General features: G+C 30.9%; 1 protein-coding gene across 1 annotated transcript in view; it reads right to left on the bottom strand.

Moving 5' to 3' along the window:
- The window catches only part of LOC148278450 (uncharacterized), a 62,230-nt gene that overhangs the window by 19,026 nt on the left and 17,898 nt on the right, over positions 1-25,306 (bottom strand). The window contains exons 2-3 of the mRNA XM_088231380.1: positions 18,612-18,841; positions 1,334-1,557 (exon numbers count right to left, since the gene is read on the bottom strand). Coding sequence (XP_088087506.1) covers positions 1,334-1,557; positions 18,612-18,841 — 454 coding nt within the window. The remainder of the gene's footprint in view (positions 1-1,333; positions 1,558-18,611; positions 18,842-25,306) is intronic.

Raw genomic sequence — 25,306 nt, 5'->3', positions numbered from 1 at the left:
TTTCATATCAACCATGTCAAAAATCTATTTTTCTTGCATGTTAAGAAAATTCTTAGTTTAGTAGTCAAATTGTAAAAAAAAAACATAAAAAAACTACAAAGTTATTGATTTATATAAAACTATTAATAAAATTTTCAATAAAACTTCTTGGTTTAGTTTCACTATAATTTAATTTGACCAGCGAGCGCTTTCGCCTAAAAAAAACTTCGATAGGAATGGTAAATTGTTTACAATACTTTGAACTTTTGTTTGGAAATAAAAAATGATCACATAAGCATTTTATTAAGGGACAAACAAAATAAATATAATTACAACTGGTTTGCAAAACAGTTCATTTTTAGGAATGTTTTTGACCGATGTTGGGATTAAGTACTAGTTTTTTTTTCTTATTATTTAAAGGGTAAGGAAAGAAGATAAAAAAGTATGCAATAAAATGACAGAGTGGGAAATATACTTTTTAGCAGATTAACTTAGCACAATACTTTGATTTTATGATAGAAAAGTTTTTATAAGGAACATGCATAAATATTCCATTTTAGTTTCCAAACTGAAGAAATACTCACTATTTTGATAATAATTTGTTTATCATATTATTTTACTTACAAATAAATAAATAAAATTACTGAAAAAAACCCTCGTTGGTCGAATGAAATAAATGTGAAGCTTAACCAAAAAGTTTTATTCATATTTTCAATTATAATTTTATTGAAATCTTTAGTAAATTTATGTTTTTTTAAATTTAATTTTTAAAGGAATACCCGCTAAGCCTTTATTTAGAGGCTTGTTAGCAGGTGAGATAGAGGGCATATGGAAGGAGGTAATGAAAATAATACCAAAAAATCCAGACCAATTGAGAAAAAGTATTTCTTGGATTTTTTTCTTGCAACTGGCGGGAATCGAACCCGTGACGCCAGATTCACAGTTGGCCGTCTTACCAACTGCGCCATGGTGCCTGTATTTGTATTTGTAAAAACGTATTCGAGAGAAAATAACAAAATAAAATAGATATTTTTTTTTAAAAATAAATTAATTAATATCAGTGCCAGTCATCAATGGAAAAAACAAGTAAAGAGAGGGAAAAGGAGGAGAGATAAAGAATTTTACAACAGAAATAAAAAAAAAGACACGGGAAAAAAGCTCCCTTGCAGGATTTATGATCTGGCATTGGCTGGTTTTTATGGTCATTTGAAAAATTATGCTTGTATCCATATTAGTTTAATTTTAAAGTATGGTGTAAACTTATAACTTAAGGGAGGTTATAGTAACATTTGTGTAAATAAGAGAAATATGATTAAATAATTATATAGTTGTATTATTGAATTATTTTACTCACCAAAAAATGATTGCTCCGACTGGGACGTTCTTGGGTTTTTCGGCAAATTGGCACAGTGCTGGATTTAAGGTTGCTTTGAAGACCTGGCTTCCGTCTTTAGCTCTAGATATTTCTTGGAAGTGCCGGTTTATCATCAACTCCAGTTCTGTTGGACTACAGCTTGCTGGGACACACATTGCCCAGTGGATGATATCACGCCTTCTTCTAATCTGATCTCCAGAATACTGTGAAAGTGCCAACAGTAAAAAAAACATTATTTTTCTGCGTAAATAAATTTTAACATGTTTCTGATGGCAATAAAAGTATTTGAAAAACAAAGTGAAATAAAATAAATAGGCAGAAAAAACAACGATGAGTATTCATTTTATCTAAAAGAAAGAAAACGAATTGAACAAATAAATAGGAAGTAAGAAAAAAAGATTATTGATAAAATAAAATTGCAAATACATGGCAAGAAAAACAGTGATAGAATAATTTTTAAAATCAATTAATAAAAAAAGAAATTAAAACAACAATCAACATAAATGAATAGAATAGAAAACCAATGGTTTTCACAAAAAAGCGAAGGAAAAAAAATGTCAAACTTTAAAAAAAATCCCCTTTTTATCCCGTCTTTACATGCGAGATACAGTGTTATATATAGATGGAGAAATATTAAACTAGGTTTATTATTTTTATTGAATAAACTTCATCATTCCCATTCCGCACCTAATGGTGCTTAAGGCACTACATTGGTACACCAATCGCAGGATATCTTGATCATTTTTTGTAACATAAAGATAAGATGATCAGTCATACGTTTCAGGTACAAGTCCATGCAATATTCTGGTGTTAAAACACCCTTCTAAATAAGTATTTCATGTAAACCACGTCGGAAATCAAACTCACGATCTCTTGCTTGCTAGAAAAACGCACTGATCATTACAACACGGTGCCAACTGGATTGAATAAACTTATATATAAACTTTTTTTTCTTATAAATTTTAAATTTTGATTAAACAAGTTCAATATGATGACAAAATGTAAAATTCATTATTTCATTAAAAAAAATATATATTTTAATTAAATGTTAAAACTGTGTCTTTTTCTCATGTTCATGAATAGTAAAATAAGCTATTTAAGCTAAGGGTTTTGGAAGCATATAAGAAAACACGGTCTGGCTTTTTTATAATGTTTATAAACGTATTTTTTCCCTGGATTAGAGCAATGTTTTTTTTTGTTGCTTATGCAACTTGCTTTTGATTTTATAATCGATATTTGCCGTACAAAAATCCTTTAAATTGCCTTGTTTAATCTGCCGTCTTCGGACGCATGGTATACAAATATATTAACTATTTTTAAAACAGTTACACGAAGAAACATATATATAAGAAACTGAACAAAAATAATATAAAACTATGTCGGCCTCGTGGTGTAATGGTCAGTGCATTTGCCTTCCATGCAAGAGGTCTCGGGTTCGATTCCCGACATGGTTGATATGAAATAATATTTAAATGGGTGTTTTTACACTAGAATATTTCATAGCCCCTAGACTGAAACCTAAAGCGTTAAACTGATCACCTTACCTCTAGGTTACAAAAATGATCAAGATACGCTGCGATTGGTGTACTAATGCAGTACCCTATGCACCACAAGGTGTGAAAAGGGAATGATAATGATAATTATGATTATATAATTTATTTTAAATAAATTTAAAAAATAAAGCGTTTTACTTAAAAACCTAATTTGATGAAGTTTCGAAGACAAAAAAATGTATGAATAAAAAAAATCTGCCGCTGCGTATACTCTTATGATTTCACTAACTAGACGATGCATAACATCACTTGAACGTAGTTATGCAGAAAGCAGCCAGTCCACAATTTTGAAAAAATGCGATATTGATGTTATCGGGTGCAGTAAGGTCAATTCTATGTTCTGCTAAAAACAGCCAGACCGTTTTCATACAAAAAGTGGTTTTAATCACCTTCTGAAAATGGTATCAATCACAAAAACTGTATTTCTCAATTTGCAAAAAACACCCACAGCACTAGAAAATCTTAACGAATTTAAAAATCATTAAAACTGGTAAAAAACATAATTAAATTCTTTTTTGTAATGTAAAAAAAACTAATATTTTCCTTGTATACCATTTGTTAAAGTCAAAAACATTCCAACTGTTGTGGAGATTTATTTATTCACTCTTTTCACAAATATGATATTATCTCAGTTTCACTTTTTTATGGCTGGCTGTTTTCTGCATAACTACGTTCACTTGACCTTATATTTTGTGAATAAATAAATATAAATTCATTCATGTAATTTTAATTAATGGATTTTTATGTTAGTTGAACGGATACCACAATATTTAGTTATAAAGTTTCGCGATGATTTTGCCACCACAATGCTCGTCCAAATTAAGCAATTCTGGAAATACCGCGTGGCCATTGGCTCCGACTGTTGAAAGAGGCATCGTATCCATAATGATATGAACATGTATGCATAAAAGGCTTTTACGCGTTACATTTTATCGACTCGGTCGGCCCACCACGGAAGCGGCCGATGTGTGCCGAAAGGTGTCGAAACTCATTTCATGCACTCTCTCTTGAAGAAATTGCGTTATATGTTCATTATACACCATAAGGTTACCAGTGGCGTAGATGACATTTTTTAATGGAAATGAAATCTGCTTACACGATTTTTTTTAAAGATATTAATTAAAATAGTTGAATGAACTGCAAAAATAAAAATTATTATATACAAAAACTATAAACTTCAGTTTTTTGCCTAAAACTGTTTAAGTTTTTCAAACATATTAAATTATTTACCTACTTACTTTTGTGTGGTATTTTTATCTTTATTTATGTATATTTGTCAAGCATAATTTCATTTGAAATAATAACTTAAAAAGTTTATTATATAGAGTAAATATGTTCTCTCAACCTGCGGCCAGTTGGCATATGTTTAATAAAACGGACTTTAGTCTGTTGCAAGCTTTTTCCGGCTACTTTTTTCCTACTAGAATGCCCATATGTACACTAATATACTGCACAAATTGATCTGGAAAAGATAGATAAAGCGATGGTATAACCTTTTACCGGTAAGCAATGTTTTTATCTTAATCAATACTTGTTTGAAATAGCTTTTATAATGGTAGAAAACGTTTTATTCATATGTTACTAGTTTTAAGCTATCTCTTGTCTATCTCCTGCTTAGTTCGTCGGGCGTATAGTGAAACGATAACCAAAGGTAACAATAGACCGATGTAAAAAGTTCGTGCTTTTTACTATACTACTTGTTTTGCTTGTCAAAGTCAACGTGATATGACGTGACGACACTTGCACCCTTTATTGGTCATTCCCTTTTCTTTGGAGACGACTTTTTAGCTCGGATTTGTATGGAATCTTATCTTTATATAAAATATCTCAATGTATTGTATACATATTTATTTGACCGACATATTTATTTGTTACCAAGAAAGTCTAGAAATTTTATGATGTGCCTGTCATGTTAAAGTCTTCTGGCCGTATATAATTAAAAATAAAATAATAGTAAATTAATAATAATATACCACGTTAAAGTTGATAATAAAAAAAACGTTAAGAAATATGATCAAAATCTTTTTAATTACTTTTTTCTCGCAACAGAGAGGGAAAATTTACTTGATAAGGGAATATGGAAGTCTGGATTTTAACAGGGCTTATGACTTGTCATTGGCTAACATTCACTATTCTGCCAATGTTTTAACATTTTCTTTTACTTAACTCTTTCATCTGTTGATAATTGTGAATCAAAAGAGTTGAAACCTTTATTGATGCGTGTTAGATTCATCTGGCTGAATTTTTCCGCCAATTAGGCTATGGCTGAAAATAATTTTCTATTTTTATGCTCCTTATAGCAAAAAGTTTTATCAACAATGTATTTCTGGTCCTGCGGTTACAAGAGAAGATCCCGGCAGAATGCTCATACAAGGTTTTCCTGTAATTTGAATTATTTAACTCCAAAAACACGTACGATTTTTGCTCAGTGAAATTTCTTTTTGGTGGCCCCAAGAATGTTCAATGTCCCGGATGAACATATTATGTTCTCCAAAATGATAGCCATTTTCAAGACAAGTGTATAAGTTTGGATTTTGTCTAAGGGAAGAGAGCATTAGAGGAGGCTGCTGCGAGATATTCCATAGATTTATAAACTATTGAGCGTGATGTCCAGATGGCTATTGAAATATATGCTTATGTTGTAATTTAAATGTTTGCTGTTATTTAATAATGTACATAATGCTTCCACTTTCCAATGTGTTGTATCTCAACTCAAAACAGGATTGTTGGCCTCATAAAGTTATTTTTTTGTAATACACTCGTATATGTGTTTGCATGAATAAATAAATAAATACAAATAAAAAAAAAACATTAGTTTCCCCAAATGTTTGTAGACAAGGATATATATAACTCTTGGGAGTTATTAGTATTGTAATTTATTGCATGTTTATTGTCCTAATTATAATGGTAGAATAATGATGATATTCCCATCCTAATTCTTCAAATATACTTAGGCGTAACTATATACCAGGTTTATAACTAAGGCCTTACAATTATTTCATTAAAACTTTTTTCAACTCAACTCTGAACACATATCATTAATTTTATTTAAATTTAAATCGATATCCCACTGTAATGTGTTGAAAATATATTTACTTTTGATATTATACGAAAGATTGACAACATATTGCTAGCCCAAAGCAACAGTGAGATATATCTGAAGAACCTCTTCTCAGATAATCGGACTTTGAGGTGTGCGAAGGGTCTGACGGAACTCAATAATTTAAAGTAGATTATGTATACTTTATTTTTACATAGGTTAACCATCTAACTTCAAAATTTTGATGTTTTAAATTATTAATTGATTAAAATTATTAAAATATTTGCATGTGTATCTCAAAATCGAAAATTTCGGGTTTATCTCACTGATGCTTTGGGCTAGCGATGTGTATTTTTAGAGCATTCATGCTTTGCTATGGGGTTAACTACGCCACTGATATTTAGTTATGATAGCATAAGCATTGTTGATTATAGACATAAGTTAAATAATTACGCATATTTTAGCTGGCACAAACGTTTGTGTTTTACCATTTCTATCTGTTAGTGTTTTTCTTAATTTTATTTGTCGCGAGTCGTAAAGTGTAAGAAAATTATGCAATAGGTATTAAAACACGAAGAGTTAGAGATATAAAAAGTGAATTTACGTATTCAGCAATGTTTTGAGTATGTCCAAATGTTTGCAGACTGGCTAGATTTCCTCCCTAAGGATTTTATTTTATTTATTCATATTTTTTGCCGACAAACTATAATTAATAATAAAAATAATGTAACCTCACTGGGGTTTCCCGCGCTGAGGACACTTAACAATATACTTTTTTTAAATTAAATTTTAGAATAAACTAAGAAGACTAACTTAAAAAAACGAAGATAATTAATAAATATTCAGACAGTTTTAAAAACAAGGTATTTATGTACATCTATATTATTTATATTACAAAACACACAATGAAAATAACAAAAACCTAACATAAGCTATACACTTGTGGAGCAGTTGATTCAATATTGGTATGGGTGAATGAGACAATCCATTTAACTATTACCTATCTCCACTATCCATTATTTTAAAGCCTTTTTTAACATTTTCTCGTTACTCATTGTTTTAATAGATAGTAGGAGTAGGTTATAGATTTTAATTTAATAATACTCAAAATCCCTTTGTCCGAAAGTGGTTTTAGTTTGTATTTGTTTAAGTTGTCTATGTGTTGAGGATCTAGTGATTATGTTATTTGTATGTGATGTATTGTGGAGGTTATGTCTTTCATTTGAGTAAGAGTAGTTTTTAAATCTTTAAGTGAGTATTGTTTTAGCGTATAATTGTTTTGGTGTCATAAGTTGTGATTTATAGAATATTTCTTCAGTTGATTTAAATCTAAATTTGTTGTCATAGAGAGAGAGAACATTTTTGAGAAAGGAATATGGAAATTTAGGCATTTGCAGGGCTTACGACTTGTCGTTGGCTGGTTTAAATGGCCATTTTACATACTGTGTAACATTCACAATTTTTTTAATGTTTAAACATCCACATTTCCTCAACCCTTCCATCTGTTGACTTTTGCGCAGACAAAATAATAATGAAATCCCCAAATTCCACACGAGTCATGGTCAAAATAGCTTTGACTTCAAAGGTATCAAAAATTACAATAATCCCAAATGAATTAAAAACTATTAAAACTAATACCCATATCAATAAATAAATTTAAAGTCATTTTTAAAACCCGTATAAAAACAGCATTCTGTTTTAATAAGTTTAACTGTATAATTATTTTCTGTTTTTCTTTTTATATAGTATAAGTTTTTTTTTCTCACGTACTTGTTTATTAAAAATTATATAAATTCGAATAAAAAAATAACTATAACAGTGTAAGTAACTCTCCAAGCACAAGAGCTAGTCTCTTTTTTTGGAGAGTTACAGTTTTAACATTCACTAGAAGTATAAAAGTAGATTAATATTAGAAAAAAAAGTATGTATCATTAAATTTAAAAAAAAATACATAAATTTTATGTAAATATATTGATTAATAAAAAAAATTAGCTGAAACTTCTATTTCCCTCTCTGTTGCAACAAATTAAGATCTAAATAACTCACCAGGGAGGAAATCCAGCCAGTCTGCAAACATTTGAACACACTCAATACACTGTTGTATTAACTAACTGGTAAAAGAATAAGCATAAAAATTAAAAATTGTTTTCAGGCGTTGCCTATTAGGTGAATTAGTTCAGCCGGATGAATCTCACTCACATGATAAAGTTTTTAGCTTTTTGACTTCACAAGTCAACAGCGTTGAAAAATGTGGATGTTTTTTTTATTTATTTTTTATTTAATGCACAAAATACACAATTTTGCATAGACACAATTATATGTTTTTTTTATGTCCCGACTTGTTAGAAAATTCCGTGTTAAGTCAGGACTCTTCGATATATTAATCAAAAATCAGAAATATTTATTTACATATTAAAACAATATCCAGGTAATAAAAAAAAAAATAAGCAAAATAATCAAAACAATATACAAAATAGTAATAGAAAAATAAAATTAATAAAAAATTATAAAACATGTCGAAAATGGAATCAAAAGTTATATAATAATACGTATGACAGTGATGACATACACATATACGATATACGTATATGGATAATAATGAAAACAGCAGTGATGTTATGCATTTATTCCCGAAGCAATCTCATACAGTGGTCTCTACCCCTCGATACAATCCAGTCATGGATCTTCATCTTAAATATAGTCGTTGTTTTGGAGAACTTAATATGTTCATCCAAGACGTTAAACGTTAAACATAATCAGAATGGCGAATGTAACACAGTGTGTAAATTGGCTTCTTAAACTAGCTAATGCAGGTCGTAAGCCCTGTAAATGTCTAGACTTACATATTCTCTTCTCAAAACTGATTTCCCTCTCTGTGGCAGCAAATTTACCTATTCAATTTTATTGACTGGTATAATATACATAATATTTTGTTTTATTTCGAAATCAACACGATAAACTTAGTATACATAAATAAGAGTATTAAATAAATTAATAACATTAAAAAAAAATCTAATTTCAGTAAATATTAGTATGTAACCACTTACCGACTTTTTTACACATATTCCCCTTCATATATATATATATTCAGTTCCAGTGCTGCAGAGCAGCGTTAATTTCAAAATTTAAAAAATACATACAAGAATTTGTTACCCACTAAGTCTAAAGACTTTTCGGTGGGACACATTTTTTTTTTATGACGGGTTTATAGTACATTTATTTTATTTATATTTTACAAATTGATTTATAAACAGGCACAATAAAATATCTAGAAGATATTTCTTCAGCTCTTTTTTTTCATTTGAAGATCTTTCATGTTAATGATGGTTTGTGGAAGATCATTGAACAATCTTGGAACAACGCAATTTAATGTTCGCTCTCCGAAGCAATATGTAATTCGGGGAACAAACAGGGAGCCCTTAGTTTTTAATCAAGTGTGAGTGTGGAAAACTGTTTTTTATATTCCAGATCAACAAAGTGATCTACAATCAATTTGTAATCACAAAGTCGTTTTACCGGCAGGACATTACAGAATTTAAAATATACACCTTCGCCCGTATATTTGGCCTCACGGATTATGCTATCCGGTACAATCCCCCTCAACAGGTGAGACCCCAGACACGCACTCCGTAAGATATAATGGATTCAATGAGCGAGATATATACATTCCAATACATATATTTACACATACACATATTTCTCTATATACAAAGACCCCTCTCCTTCTCAACACCCTCCCAATTCTTCAATATAAGATTTAATATATATTTTTAATTAAGTTTTGTGAATGTTTAGACATGGTGGTATTCGCATCTCTAGAAATCTGCATGCGATTTGTGTATTTTTGGAAATGCTATATATATACTACGGTGATGGAGAAAGTGGAGGTGTATTTTAGTATTTGCATGTTGTTGTAGTGAGTGTCCTGGCAAAGAGACGGGTACGTTTCGAAACCGGGAGACTAAAGTCGGTAAGTGTTTTTATATTAATATTTACTAACATTAGTTGAAATGTTTGACCACAGTGTAAATTCTTTAAACATAAAAAATATAAAATATAAAATAAATATTTTAGGATGAAAATAAAGCAAGTTACTAATTAATTTAACGAAGGACTTAGTATATTTAGGTATTTAAAAAAATATTTTGCATTCAATTTAACACAAAATTTAAATAAATATAAAATCTTGGAAATAAACAAAGGACAAATCGTAAACATTTTTAATTAATAAATTTATTTCAAGAGAGAGAAAAAATATTTTTGACTAAGGAATACGGAAGTCTAGAGATTAAAGGGCTTAGGCAAAAAAACATTCTTAAAAGCTCCCAGAGAGTAAATTTCAGCATAAACATTTGGAGGTACTGAAAATTTTGTTTTCTATTTTAAGACAAAATAATCCAGGTTTTTTCCATTACTATTTTCCAACTATTAAATTGAAAATAAAATAAAAATTGGTTGTCCTTATTTATAAATAGAATTTTTAACCACCATGCACAGACATAACTTTATACTAGGTTTGTAAGTAAGGCCCTATAAGTTATGAAATATTTTGTAACGGATTTATAATATAAATGTAAACTTTTTTGTCTTAAAATGGAAGGTATTAACCCTTATAAGGCAGATTTTTTGTTTTTTTTAGATTAAAAAAAATATTTGCGTTTTAATGATTAACCCAAATATTTTAATTTTGAGGTTATTATCAACGAGTTGTAAAAATATCACTTTTGGGAAATGGGAACCAAGTTGTGGTAGAGCGGGGTGTGAGCCTTCGACCTCTGATCCGTGAGCCCGTGACTCTAGCCACGAGACCACAACCCGGTTCATCGCACAACAATATTCAGTGCTACGGAAAATTGTATATGAATGGCTAAAAATCAGAACAGAGTTGTACGATGAAGATTGTCTAAAATGTATGAAAAAAATAATCAAAACATATTTTTTAAATAAATTTCTTAAAATTACTTCAAAAGTGCTTCTTTGTCGACCTAATACCAGTGTTGTGATAACTTTTTGGTTTTCAGGAAGCCAACCCAACAATCAGGACAACTCACTTAAGAGAACTAGTGACGTCATGCGCGGAGTGATTGAGGAAGTAGGAAATTCGTAGCGATGATAATACGATCATAATAAAAAAAAAAACACTGGCTTGGTTTCATAGTCTATGAACATTTTTTTCAAAAATACCGCTGAAATTTCTCATTATTGAGTTATATTCTTCGTGTGATCTTTCTTTATTTAAAAAGGAAAGTCGTGTTACTTCAATTTTAGTCCAATAGCAAACTATTCTTGGATAAAATATATCTTGTCTATCCCTTAAAAATAAATTTAGCTGCTGTATTTATCTTCCAAATATTTCCAAAAAATTTTATTTAAATTATTGATTGACAACTCTTGACGAAATTCCATTGTAATGATGTAATAACTTTTATATACATATAAGTTATTAACTTAAAATACTTGGTACACTTCCATTTAATTTTTTTGACCAATTAGCGCTTTCACCTTTTAATAGTGAAAGCGCTAATTGGTCAAAAAAATAAAGATAAATGAAGATTGTTACATCATTCTAAAAAAATGTATATACGGTGATTCAGGGCCAGACCGTTAAACTTCAGAGGAACACTCCTCATAAAGAACTTGAATATAGAAAAATATTTTTTTTCCTATTTGAAATTTGAATAAATCTTTAATTTCTCGGATTTGCATCTATTCCATAAATCCTTACATTTCCCCTACGAAAAAATTGAGGCAAAAGACGTATTTAACCAACGAAGCGATACGCACCGGACGCGGACAAAGGAAGCGACTGGGTTGGAGAAGGGTAGGAATTTGTTGAAGTGAAGCTAGTTCGAAAAATTGAGGATTAACTAAATTTTCAAATTATTTATATAAAAAAATAGTTTTTGGAAAAAAAATATTAGAATTTTTAAAAAGTTTTCCACGAGGAATATTCCTCTGAACTTTCGCGGTCTGACCCTGAAACACGCGTATACTTAAATGTTTTAAATATGTTCTCTCTAAATTGCGAAGATACCCACTGGCCTGCTTGTTGGTCAAATAAAACAAAATAATCCCAAATAAACGAATGATTTTTCAAAACATTTTTATCACAATAATTAAAAAAGTTATTGTAATAATTAAGAAACTCCGGGTAACCAATACGTTCTAAATTAGATTATGCTATTTTCTCTTTCTGCGCTCAGTGGTGCATAGAGCACTGAACTTATAAACAAAATTCAGTGTATTTAAATCATTTTTTGCACAACTGTAAGGTGATCAGTCCCACGCTCAGGCGCTAGTCCAGGAATATCTATGTTTCTCGTCTATTCTGCCAGGTATCGAACCCAGGTCCTTAAGCGCCAAGCAACGAGGCAAAAAAAGAGTTTGCATATAATCTCACAATCCTACATATTATATAATATATTTGACTACATGGATAGGTACTTCAGTTAAGCGAATTCCAAAGGATATGGCGCGATATGTTTGGCAATCCGTTCGAGGAAAATTTCAAAATAAATTGAACAACATTCCTAAGTTAAGAGAGATTTGGGCTTCAGTGCCCTCACAAATATACAGATGTAATTCATATAATATGTATGTGTATACATTTGAGTATATACAGTATTTTTAAATATCATTGGCGCACTCAAACATTTAAGGTCGAGGCAAAAATATATTCGCCAAAACAAAAAAATGTTTTTAAAAAAAAAATGTTACTATCACTTTCATTTATTATTAATCTATTCTACCCATCGCTGATCAAATAAAGTTGAATTTCTAAAATGCTTGATCAAACTATAAGTTTCCTTTCCAACTCAAATTTGTTGAAAAAGACCTATATTTTTAATCCTAATCACAAAATTGTTTTTGTTTAAAAATGTTGTCAATCCACTCTTTTAAAATATATAATAACCTACTTAATTGTTTCATTTATTAAAATAGTAGATATTTTTTAATAGTGATAATTTGTTAACATATTCTCAACAACTCTATCTTTGTTGAAAAAATACATAAAATTTAAAAAAATATTTTGAGTGTGTCTAAATATTTTAGGGAGTCATTCGGATTAACAAATTACAACAGAGATGGAGAAAGTTTTAGAGAAGAGAATATTAAAGTCAACCATCATTAATATGAAAAATCTTCAATTGAATTGAATTGAAAAAAAATAACTGAAGAAGTTTTTTCGAAATACTTTATAGTGTCTGTTAAATAATAATAAATAAATATATATAATATGATTAAAATAATGTTTAAAAAACCTAGTCTTAAAAAAACAATGTGTTCCACCGAAAACTCTTTAGACTCAGTGGGTAACAAATTTTCATATGTATTTAAAAAATATCAAATAAACGCTGTACTGCAGCATTAAAACTGAAGGTATTTACAAGGCTAATGACCTGTCGTTGGCTGGTTTAAGTGGCCACTTTACACACTGTGTTACATTTACCATTTTGCTTATGTTTGTCATCAACATGTCATATCATTATCCTGTCATCAAAATCAACATTACCCAAATCTATTTTAAAGGAATCGTTGCCTCTTTTCAGATCCGCACATTGCAAAAACATTTTTTGTAGCTGTAATGAATGGGAATTTTTCAAAAAGATTCACGTATTTTTATTTTTTCAATTTACATCTACTGCTTTCAATGTCCCGATCGCCGTCAGAGACACCTAAGTTAATACAGTCAATTTGTGTGTCACTCTCTATCAAATTTTCCCAATTCTGATGGCGATGGGGTATGTTAGTTCATTAGTTTGTAAGTAAACCGGAAGAAACAAGTCCGATCGGGAGAACCTGAACCGTTACTACTCCTTCACCAGCCAAATAGTTCAAACTCAACTGGTGGAAGAATTGAAGAAATATGGATGTTCAAACATAGAAAAAATGGTAAATGTTACACAGTGTGTAAAGTGACCACTTAAACCAGCCAACGACAATGAGCTCTGTAAATGCCTAGACTTCCATATTCCCGTCTCTAAAATGTTTTTCATCTCTGTTGTAATTTGTTATAAAATTTGGATGAACTCCGTCCGGGAACAATCCAGAATTCATTTCCATAGGTTTTAAACATAAAAGAAAGAAAAGAAAGGTGTGTTCGTTTTTTTTCCAAAGTAAGAGGACAAGAGGATACAAATAAAGGATAAATTACTGGAATTATATTAGACGAAATGTTCAGGAAACAAGATTTGGGGACTGTGTGATTTCCAAAGCATCACAACTTTTGAACCAAATTTTGAAACTTTATAAATTGAAATTTGAAAAAAAAAAATTGACTTCAATCATTAACTCTTGTGTGGCTGTGATGTCACACTAGTCGATATAGGACACAAGACTTAAATATCTCTCTTATTTTAAAAAATATATTAATTTGTATTTTTTGTAATCTTCAAATGAACATTTTCACAACCGACTTAGAAAGTCAAGATTCGTGATAATGTTTGAAACAAATTTCAATGGCCAGAAACAAATAAATATGAATCCCGGCGTATTAGTGGCGCGGCCATTGCAAATACCGTTTTCGCGGGAATTTAAAATTACAAATATAAAAATATTTTTTATGCTACCAATAATTAGCAAAAAAATATTTTTTCTATTGGTCAGTTTTATAGACCTTTATTACTTAAAAAATATGTATTTCCCTATTCTAGGAAGAACTTTGATATGTCAAATGTGAGAAAAGGTTACGGAGCACTGTTCTAAGGTACAGATACTTATACCCGTATGCAGAGACAAAGCTTAAGGTGAGGAGAGTACATTCTATTATCTTCACCTTCGGGTTATTCTCTGCATTTGAAATTAGAATGTACATTCCTCACCTTAAGTTATGTCTCTACATACGAGTATTAGTCAATAATGTTTTCTCCTTCATTTTTTTACATCAAATTAGTAATTATTTTAGAGCATCTTCACCGTATACTGCGTAAATATCGCGAGCAGCTTTGGAAGTTTTATTCCCTCGATTGGACTCAAACAGAGGGGTTGAAAATGCTCATATACCGTTTTTAAAGTTTGTAATAAAATTAAATAATATTTTTAAAGTAAAAACCAGTAGTATGTATGTGTATGTATGTTTATATGTGTGCACACGTGTGAGTGTACGTATATGGAGATATATAAATCAACATACATGTACTAGTCTGCCTTACCACGGGTCTTCTCCTACTAGGCATTACTTTTTAATAAAAAAAAGTTTAAAGAAATCTTATATGGCAGAAAATTTTCTTTCGAATGACCTATAACCTTTATCAAATTGTTTTATTTTTGGAGCTCATTTTTAAATTTAAAAAAAAAAACGGACACAACTTATGTTAACACCTAATACACTAAATAGACCGTTGTAAATTGACGTGGGAAATACCCTGTAACCGAGAGGATACGTATCACTTGATCTGCATCATCAAAGTGGCCGAATATTTTAAGTCTTTTATCTTTTCTTCAATTGAACGAATGTATCTATTGCTGATTTGGCTCATTTAGGTCAAAAATTTTCTTCCAAATGACGTATAACATTTACCATTTAGTTGTACTTTTGGTTTGTTTCAAAACCAGCACAAAAATACAACGCCATAGACAAAGAAAAACACTGTGCGATACAATCATGTTGATATAGCGTATCTATTATAAGTTTCAAACATTCCTTGTTTTGTCAAACCATCAGAATCAAGCGGAAGCGAAAATTCAATTTGAAATTTCGGGAAGTTTTGAAAGTTTCATCAGTTGAAAGTTTTGAAAAATGCCAGCCCCTCCTTAGTTCTGTTGTACCATTAGAAAAGTTTTAAACCACTTTATATTTTCTGTCAAAAATAACAAATCATCAATACCAAACCCTAGACCATACCTCATGGTTCAAAGGGCACTGCATCAAAAAAGTACACGAAGTGTGTTTCAATCAAGTGTTACAGGAAGGTTAGGTAATCAGTCTTACGCTTCAGGTGCCAATCAAGTGACAGTAAAATACTTCATTGTAAGTTCAATAATTATTTTATATTGTACTTGTATATTTCCAAATAAAATTATATTTTATTATTAACGTTTGATTATTCTTTCTTTATATCAATACTAGCTTTTTCACGCGGCTTTTCGCGTGGCGGTCAGGAGAAATTAGTTTTGACATGCTTAAAGTAGTTGAAATTACGTTCTTTTTAAAAGAAAACCTTGCAATGCGCAAAACAAAAGACAAACGAAAACATGAAACTCGCATGGATAGATCATCGATTATACTTAACTTGACTCGCGGTTGACTTTGATATTTGGCGTTTGACCACGTGACCACGATAAACTAATCAATTTCCACTTGACTTGAGAATTGGAGAGCTCGTTGAAGTAGATCGGGTTGTGGTCCCGTGGCTAGTGTCTCGGACTCACGGACCAAAGGTCCGTGGTTTGAATCCCACTCTACCCCAACTTGATTCCATTTTCTAATAGTGAGTTATTTACAACTCGTTGAAAATGTCCCTCAAAATTAAATATTTGGGTAAATCATACGAACGCAAATATTTTTTTAATTTTTTTTTTTAAATATGATATGAAGAGAAGTCTTACTTTCGAAGATGTCTCAAATGACAGACACTTCCAGAAAGTCAGAGACTTCATCTCTCTCCCTCACCCCGCGGAAAAATATCGAATAGATCACGGCTACAATGATCAAACTCTACCTGAGATGGAACAAAATGAATTGACAATTTTCACTGATGGCAGTCTTTTAGACGGCAAGGTCGGTGCAGCGCAGTGGTGTGGTCCTAAATAAAATGTACCGGAGCGCACCGCCACCAATATGGTGAACTGGTAGGGAAGTTGGAGGTGGAGGTGGGGGGGATACATGTTTAGACTTTTGCCAGTTATCGGCAATAAATACGTTTGTTGTTATTTCGAATTGCTTAAAGAGACACAAGTAGATATTTTTTGAAACGTATTTCTTCCTGACCAGAGCCGGAGCGCCGCTCCGCTCAGATAAAAAGTGTTAGAGCGCCGCTCCGGTGCGCTCTAGCTCGACTACTCCACTGGTGCAGCGTTTGTACCGTTAGAAAGCTGCCATCTAGAAAGCTCAAACTCGATGACTACTGTTTAGTGTTTCACATCACAATAATAAGGACAAAACATGATAACAGCACACAAAATGCCGTGACCTCCTCAAGTGAAACGGAAGCCCTACTAATGTATGTCAATAGTTTGGCTTCTCTTGAATGAGTTTTCTGTGGTTTTCTCTTCATTAAGCAATGCGGAGAAGTTCCTATAAAGGTCCACAGCCGAAATTCCTTCCTTTTCCCAACACTTCTTTAATATAGATAGCCAGGAAATTAAATCCTTTTGTGAAATATAAACCTTGTACATTATAAGCAAGGTCAATGCTGCAACTCCCATGTAAAAAAAAAAAATTCAACTGTGATCGGTAAAGTTGGTTAAAGACTTTTTGTCGTCATGATAAATATCTATGATTGAGCTGAATGTGGATAAATAATACGATTTTGTTAATGCAAAAGAACCAGAAACATGGAATTTTTTTGCTGTTGATATATTTCCACTTTCAGGTAAAAATTCTGAAAAAGTAAATTACGCTATATATTGTATTGGTTGGCGCGTTCACCTTAATTGATGTTCCGGGCTTAATTTCTGACAGGGTCGACGTAAAATATATATTTATTTTAAGAGTGGTTTAACACTGCAATATTTCACTGACCCGGGGCTGGCACCCGAAGATTGCATGTAATAAACAACCGAGATACGCTTATTTATACTCAATCAACTGTTACGCGAAGAAAATGCGATAAGTCCTACCCTTTAGGAGCCAGTCCAGAGATAAAGAAATATCGCAGTGTAGAACCACCTTAAAAAACAATATTTCATGTTCACCCTTTCAGGAATTGAACCCGGGACCTCAAGCATGGTAGGCAAACACGCCGACCACTACAATGTGAAGTGGATGTTCCTTCACTCTATTTTCTTTTTTAATTTTTTTATATTAAGTCATCAAAACTCGTCCAGGATTCTGGTTCTTTTGCACAAAACAAAGCTGTATTCCTTTACCCCCCTCTGTGCTTCTTAATTTGATTTATTTTACTTTTTGCACATAATTCAAACTGCATATTGGCGGGCTTATTCTCAAATAGCAATATCTTTAACTTGACCAATAAAATACAAGAGTTATTTATATCATTTATGTTTTAAAGCGTAATCAAAAGAAAATGAAATTTAAAAAAAAAGATATTAAAAAATAGAAAAAACTTAAATTAACGACTTTAAATTTATACTAGTAATTGGAAAAGGAAAGACGATATGAAGATTGATTAAGGAAGAGAAAAGAGATATTTCTTCAGACTTGATTAAGAGATAATGGAGAGATAGCTTTGATATTGGACGGGATATGATTCCACCGTCGAGCCACATGGACACTATATGAGTTAGAAAAGGAAAAGGAATTGTGGATTGGATTTAAAAGGGTGCTTTGAGAATTAAAACAAAAAAAGAAACCATGAGTTGATAAGCGTTAAAAATTGTCACTAAGGTATAAATAGGCGCATTAGAACTAAAAGGTACGGTTAACAGAAGTGAGAGAGAGTTATAATCTATTCATATAAAGGAATGATAATAATTTTAATGTGAAGTTAGCTATTAAAAGTATTATGTATCTAAAAAAAATAAAGTCAATATAATAACTTACGTATATTTTATCCAAAACATTACTGTAAGGATCAAAGGTATCCTTAAACTCTGTCCTTCTGAAGTTCGACGAGAGGACATCAACTGACACGTCCGCCAAGCAGTACTGTCGGCTTATTCCTTCCAAAGCCAATTTAGGTGCATGGGGTTGTATGCATTCGTCAAAGTTACCAAGTTGAAATGTTGATCCGTGTATATAACCAAAAGGCTGCTTCGCTGTAGCATCCCACACTTGAAAAAAATAAGAAATTTTAATTGAATTATTCGTTTATTATATTTTATTTATATATTTTACATACGACACTGAATACTGTTGTTTTCTATTAAAATACAGGAATCTCCATAAGTTATGACTAGGGTATTTCATAAATTTGCTTAGAGAAATTTCCCTTTTACGGCCCCGGTAGTGTTCGGAATGAACAGGTTAAGTTCTCGAAAACGAAAGCCATTCTCAAGGGCCTTTAATTTGGATATTGAATAAAGGAAGAGACCATTGCAGGAAACTGCTGCGAGACATTGAGTTGCTTTATTTATTATTTATTTGTTTTTTATCGTGTTTGCCAGGCCTCGATTACAATCAGAACTTGCAGAGTTATTTTCAATTGCCTTAAGTAAAATCGATTTTTTTGTGCGAAAGTGTTCATATTTGTATAAAAAAATAATTATCATTTTCGAAAACCTGTAATTGGATTGCATGTAAATTAGTCCAGTAGTTATTGAGTCCATAAAGGACAAACATAGTATGTTTGTCTTTTGTATAACATACATTCATTTATTTTTTAAAAGATTTAAAAAATTCTCATTGTTATTAAAAAGTATGCATTGCAGTGATAAAGTATAAAGCTTGCAAATAAATTTACGTACAGTCTATTCAAATCTTTAATAACCTTTGTTTATGTACGCGTAATATTAAATTTTCATTCACAAGCGTACCTACGCAACCGAAAATTGATTTTTTAATTGGTTTAGTGACAGGTACTAACATTTCAATATAAGCTATCAAACATTCAAATGCAATTTATGTACCAACATTGTTTTGTTTTTTTAACGCACATTTTGAAGAATATACCGCGTGTGATTGGCAATCCGTTATAGCAAAAAAAAAAAAACAGTATCCCTGCAACAACCAAAATTAATTTGTCATCATCAGTTTGTTGGTTTGTTTAACCCAGTTTCGTTAGCCATTTCAAGCCGGGTATACATTCAAATAAACAAAAAAAATAAGATTTATTTACTAACACATCTACTAAAATAAAAAAGCGGTTAGTTCATTTTTTAACTACTCACGTTCCTAAGTTACGTATTTTATTTTGACAGCTGGCTTCTGGCTGGTTAGTTTTTTTTTTATATCAAGCTAGTTGAAAATTAAATTCATTTTTATAAAATTAAACTAATTTGATAGAACAAAATTATTTTTTTTAAAAATGCAACGAGCTTTTTAAAGCTCGTTCATGAGCGTTGTTATTTTTTATCAGTTTAAGAATAGAAATTTTATGATTTAAATTTATTTTTTTGTTAGCAAATTTCCCATATTTTTTTAATACCTCAATATTTGAATTAAAAATATTTTCGCACTCTTCAGGGTTTATGTACTACTATCAAAGGTCATTTAAATTTGATATTTGGTTAGACAACTTGAATTGACAGACGCCTAATATTTACTTCAGTAGACACGAAAATGACACCAGAGCATATAGGAACTGCATTTTTATACTAATTTGAACCAAGAAATACAAATAAAGCATTTAAATCGATTCAAGATATTCTTAGCGAAAATGCTGTATCGTACAACATAAGTAACTGTTGGTTTAAATCTTTCAAAAAATTATTTCTCTCTGATCAACAACCTAAGCCCAGGACCCGATTACAATGGGAAGTTAACATTTATTTTCAATTTAATATACGAAGTTAAATTAAGTTTTTCGTTTGAAAAGCAGAATATGCATACATTTTTTTACTCCAAACATTTTTATTTACAGACAGTCAAAGATATATCTGTTAACTTTACATCGTATTCGGGGCCCAAGAAGCCCTGAAAAGTGCGTTAAAGATGATTTGCACAAGCCGCTGGCTGAGAATTTGGCAGAATTTAAAAAATCTGTTAATTTCTTTTGTACCTTCAGTATACAAAATGTTTTTTGTATCCGCAGGAATTAATTCAGGTTCGGAAAGATAAATTACTTCCAAAATCAGTAATTAGGACATAAGATCATTACTACATAATTTAATTCAGAGTATCATGTTTGCACTTCGGCAACTTAGCCCATGCATGACCTATGTTAACATTGCTGTGGTATATTCATATGTCAATACTGCTAAATATTATATTGGTCTAAGTCAATACTGAGTATTACATTATCCATAATGAATGTTGACATGGGCCAATTATTACCAAATACAGATAATTAGGATAGATACCTACCTCAATAGAGGTAAGTAAAATATGAGATATTGTTTATTCAACATAAATTAAGCTATAGAAAACCTAAAAATGTAGGCATTAAAAGAGCTTATTTTTTTAAAATTTAAAATTTTTTGGTATAATTATACCTTTTTACAGGTACAAAATTTTTCAGGCGTTGCGTTGTGCCGAGCGTTGAACGAGATGTTTAAAAGAACATGTTATATCAATAGCAAAAAATTCGTCAATTAAAAAATGTGTTTTATGAGAGTAGTAATATAGTGTTTAATATTTTTTTTATTTATTCTTATTTTAAAAGAAGCCGTTTAAATATTACAGTGGTAACGATATAATTATTTTTTAGGCGTGTTCGTTTTAAAACCCGAAAATTGTGCAATGACGATTACATCATTAGAATCGCCAAAGTTTGCTTTAAATATTTGATATGTAATTATTAACGTTATTTTCAATTAAAAAATATAGCACATTTTAGTATTAACAGTTACAAATAATCATGAAAATAACAATAAATAATATAGGCTATATAACGCCTGCATAACACCTATTCTCTTCTACGGATGCAAATCGTGACACCTAACCAGGGCCAAAAACAGCAAAATTCTGAGTTTTGAGAATAGGTGTCCCGTAATAATTTTGGGTGTGCGGTGGTTTGACTTTGTGAGGAATGAAGTAATATGAGAATGGACGTCCGGTGACCGGTGATAACTGTCGATACGGTTGGCCAGGCCATATACTGCAGATGCTTCCCGAGAGCCTTATCCACGCTTGCCTACTTTACAAAGCATCAGTTTCTCGACGTCCTGGACGTCCACTGCTGACTGTTTGTCGGCATTTTATGTCGGAACTTCGGGACGAGAACCTGACTTGGGTAGACGCAAAAGAGTTATCAGCCAATAGAGGTGCATAGGGGCTCTTTGTGAACATAGAATGTTAATAATGATGAAAGTGCAATGGATCAACTAGATTAGAAATGAATGAAATAGCAATGAATTAAATAGATTTTTGGGGAAAATGTATATAATGCCAAATTTATCGATCTGCGAATGTTCCATTTTATTCGCACGTCAAACGCGTAACTTTGACAGTAAAAAATAGCCTGAATTGTCACAAAACGAGAATGAATATAAAGCAGTTTTTCGATCTTATAAATAACAGTTATCTGTTCGATAAAAATAAGTGATGTGTCCCAAATGCGAAGATCGGTATCAAATGGTTGAAATCGATCACTTATCTAACTGATGACAGTCCTTCGTAACACTAGAATCTTCCATGTTGTAATTTCAGACAGTACTCTTATCACTTCCATCTCCGTCAAATTTAATGAAAGCGTCGGTACGCAGATTGCTTTACCGAAAATAAACCATGTTGGCACTAGACCTCCATCTCTGTTTTAAAACGTATTAATACTGATATAAATAGTTATTTTCCAATAGTATGTAATTTTCACTTAAAATTAAGATTAAAATAGAATATAACTAAACAATACTGGCAACATTTTACAATGAGAATGTAATGATGTTGGAAAAAGTTCAAAATAAATTTCTCAAATTTATTAATTTTAATCTTAATTTTCTAGCTGCACAGATTGACCATATTGAGTTATTTAACATTTTAAAGTCTTCTGTGCAAATTTATCTACAACAAACTACAGCGTACACTTGCCATTGAAGAGAATTCATGCGTTTGCTAATGCATCTGAAAATGGTATAGATATATTTAATATAACACTTTTTAATTTTAAAAGGTAGTGTATCAATTTATTATCTACAAATTTAAAGTTAAAAATACTACTTTTATGTAGATTTAAATTGTGTACCTTTTAACTTATATCTGAATTCTTAATTATTATTCTTAACTCATTTGATTTTAAGATTTTAAAATATAAGTGATGGAAACAATGCACTTTTGTTCTCCTCACTGCAATATATGTATGTATTCTCGCTATTCAATTTCACTAGGTACATTTTTGTAAAATACATTTTCGATTTTAAATTTACATATGTAAATTAAGTATAAGCCTACAAGGTGTTTAAATTAAGTTAACAAACAATAACATTTGATTTTCAGACAGTTTATAAATGTGTAAATAAATTTTCTTTAATTTAAGACAGAATTTAAGACAGATGGATTGTTTTATAGTATAAGTAATATTGAGAGTTGAGAGGAAGGATTTCTTAATAAAAGCAATTTTAACGATAGAAATTTGAACGTATAATATATTTTCTTATTTGATTATAATCCAGATATCTTTTCTCAATCCAATGGAGTGCATATTATGTACTTCTGGATTACCTTCTTTCAGCACAAAGATGCAAGGCTACCAGATTACAGAGAGCTCCTTCGGGCAGCTTTTCTCGTTGATAAATCTGTTTTTTTTCCGTGCATGTGGTGAGCAAGCCATTATACAGATTTTTTAGTTTGAGATAAATCCAAATATTTTACGTGGCACTTTTATTTATTCACGGCAAAATAATGCAAGGATTTTATATTATTCTCGAAATATTAAGCAAGTTGCGCTTACATAAACTTATCTGTCCTAGTGTAAGTAATGAACTTATTGACAAACGTATTTTTCTAGTGTTGCCATAGAAATATAATTTACATATGTAAATTTATTCTGAAGTAGTCAAACTCATCATCATAATCATTCCCTTACCGAACCTAATGGTGCATATGGCACTGCAGTGGTACACTAATTGCAGCGCATCTTGATCATTTTTGTTTCATTAAGGTAAGGTGATCAGTCTTACGCTTCAGGTACCAGTCTAGGGACTATGAAATATTCTAGTGTAAAAACACCTTTTTAAATAATATTTCATGTCAACCATGTCGGGAATCGAACCCGAGACCTCTTGCATGGTAGGCATAGGCGCTGACCATTACACTACGAGGCCGACAAATAGTTAAAAAACTGGGAGGTTTTGTCTGGTAGCTACCCACTATAGGCAAAGTTGTGGCATTTGATGATATATAAAATTAATGTAAACAAATAAGCCTTTAGACCAGGACTCTGTCCTTACGGGGAAACAGTTCGATAAGAGAGAGGATAGAACGCCATATCACTCTGTCTTTACATATATACCTATCTTCCTCTACATTTATACATCTTCTCATGCACGCGCGCCGATTATGCCATGCCGGTCGAGTCATGTCCTTCTTGGTCTTGCTCGTTTCCTGCATCCATCAATATTCACATCGCAAACCCTTTAAGCCGCTCTTTCGCTGTCCATTCGCTTTACGTGTTCCAGCCAACGCAGAACTCATTTCTTAATTTTGTCGATAATGTTTGTCGCATTCTTTCATAATGTGCGGATAAACGCAATTGAAAATAACTATTTTTCCATCTACCCAATACTGTCAGAGTAAAAAAAAGTAAGAGTTGCATTTGATAAAATTAAAAAATGAATATTATATTTTATTTATTGAACTTTTTGTACATAATGCGTATTGTGCGTTGGTGGGCTTATTACCAAATGGAAACTTTTTCCAACAAACCAATAAAATAAAAGTTTAATTTTTATAATTCAAATTTGCAAAACATATTTAATAAAAAATGAAAAAAGCTAAAGATTTACAAAAATAGAAATTATTGTATTTGCATATAAATTACCTTAAATCAGTACTTTTACCCATTGGGAAGAAAGAAAAAGAGGAAAGAGGAAAGGAGATGTTTCTTCAGTCGTGATCAGAGATACTGTAGTAACATCTTTGATGGTGGATGGCAGATAATTCCACAGTCGATATATTACTTCATAACATATTATACTTATCAAATTATATAAGAACACATAATTCTATTCTCCATTTACATAAATAACTTTTGATCAAGTAGCCACTTTCTTATTTTACTCTTGCTCCATTAAATATTAAACCTAAGGTTAGGGATTTTAAGAAGGAAACAATATAGACAGTTCGTCTGCTATATTTATTACAAATTTAACATTATTTAAATAAAAATAATATTTGAAATCAGTCGAATTCCGCGTAAAGACTCTTCCAATGCTTAAAAATAAGTCAAAGTTTAATTTATGTGAAATAAACAATAAAAACCTTTTCGTTTCAATTGAAATAAAAAAAGGAAACTGACAGTAAGTCGTGCTAAAATCAACGCTTAGACTGATTTTTACGTATGTGACAAGAGATCAGGTCAAAAATATAGGATTTGTGAAGATAAAAAAACTTTATTACATTTATATAAAATATGAGAGATTGGTATGATTACAATAATTTTTTTTTGCTTGAATTATATTTAACAGAATTACGGATAGGTAACA

The sequence above is a fragment of the Micrasema longulum genome, unplaced genomic scaffold (genome assembly GCF_059751315.1).
Source record: "Micrasema longulum isolate JH-2025_06_02 unplaced genomic scaffold, ASM5975131v1 h1tg000879l, whole genome shotgun sequence".
NCBI classification, from domain to species: domain Eukaryota; kingdom Metazoa; phylum Arthropoda; class Insecta; order Trichoptera; family Brachycentridae; genus Micrasema; species Micrasema longulum.
The sequence above is the reverse complement of the archived record's forward strand: the minus strand, read 5'-3'. Positions and strand labels throughout refer to the sequence as shown.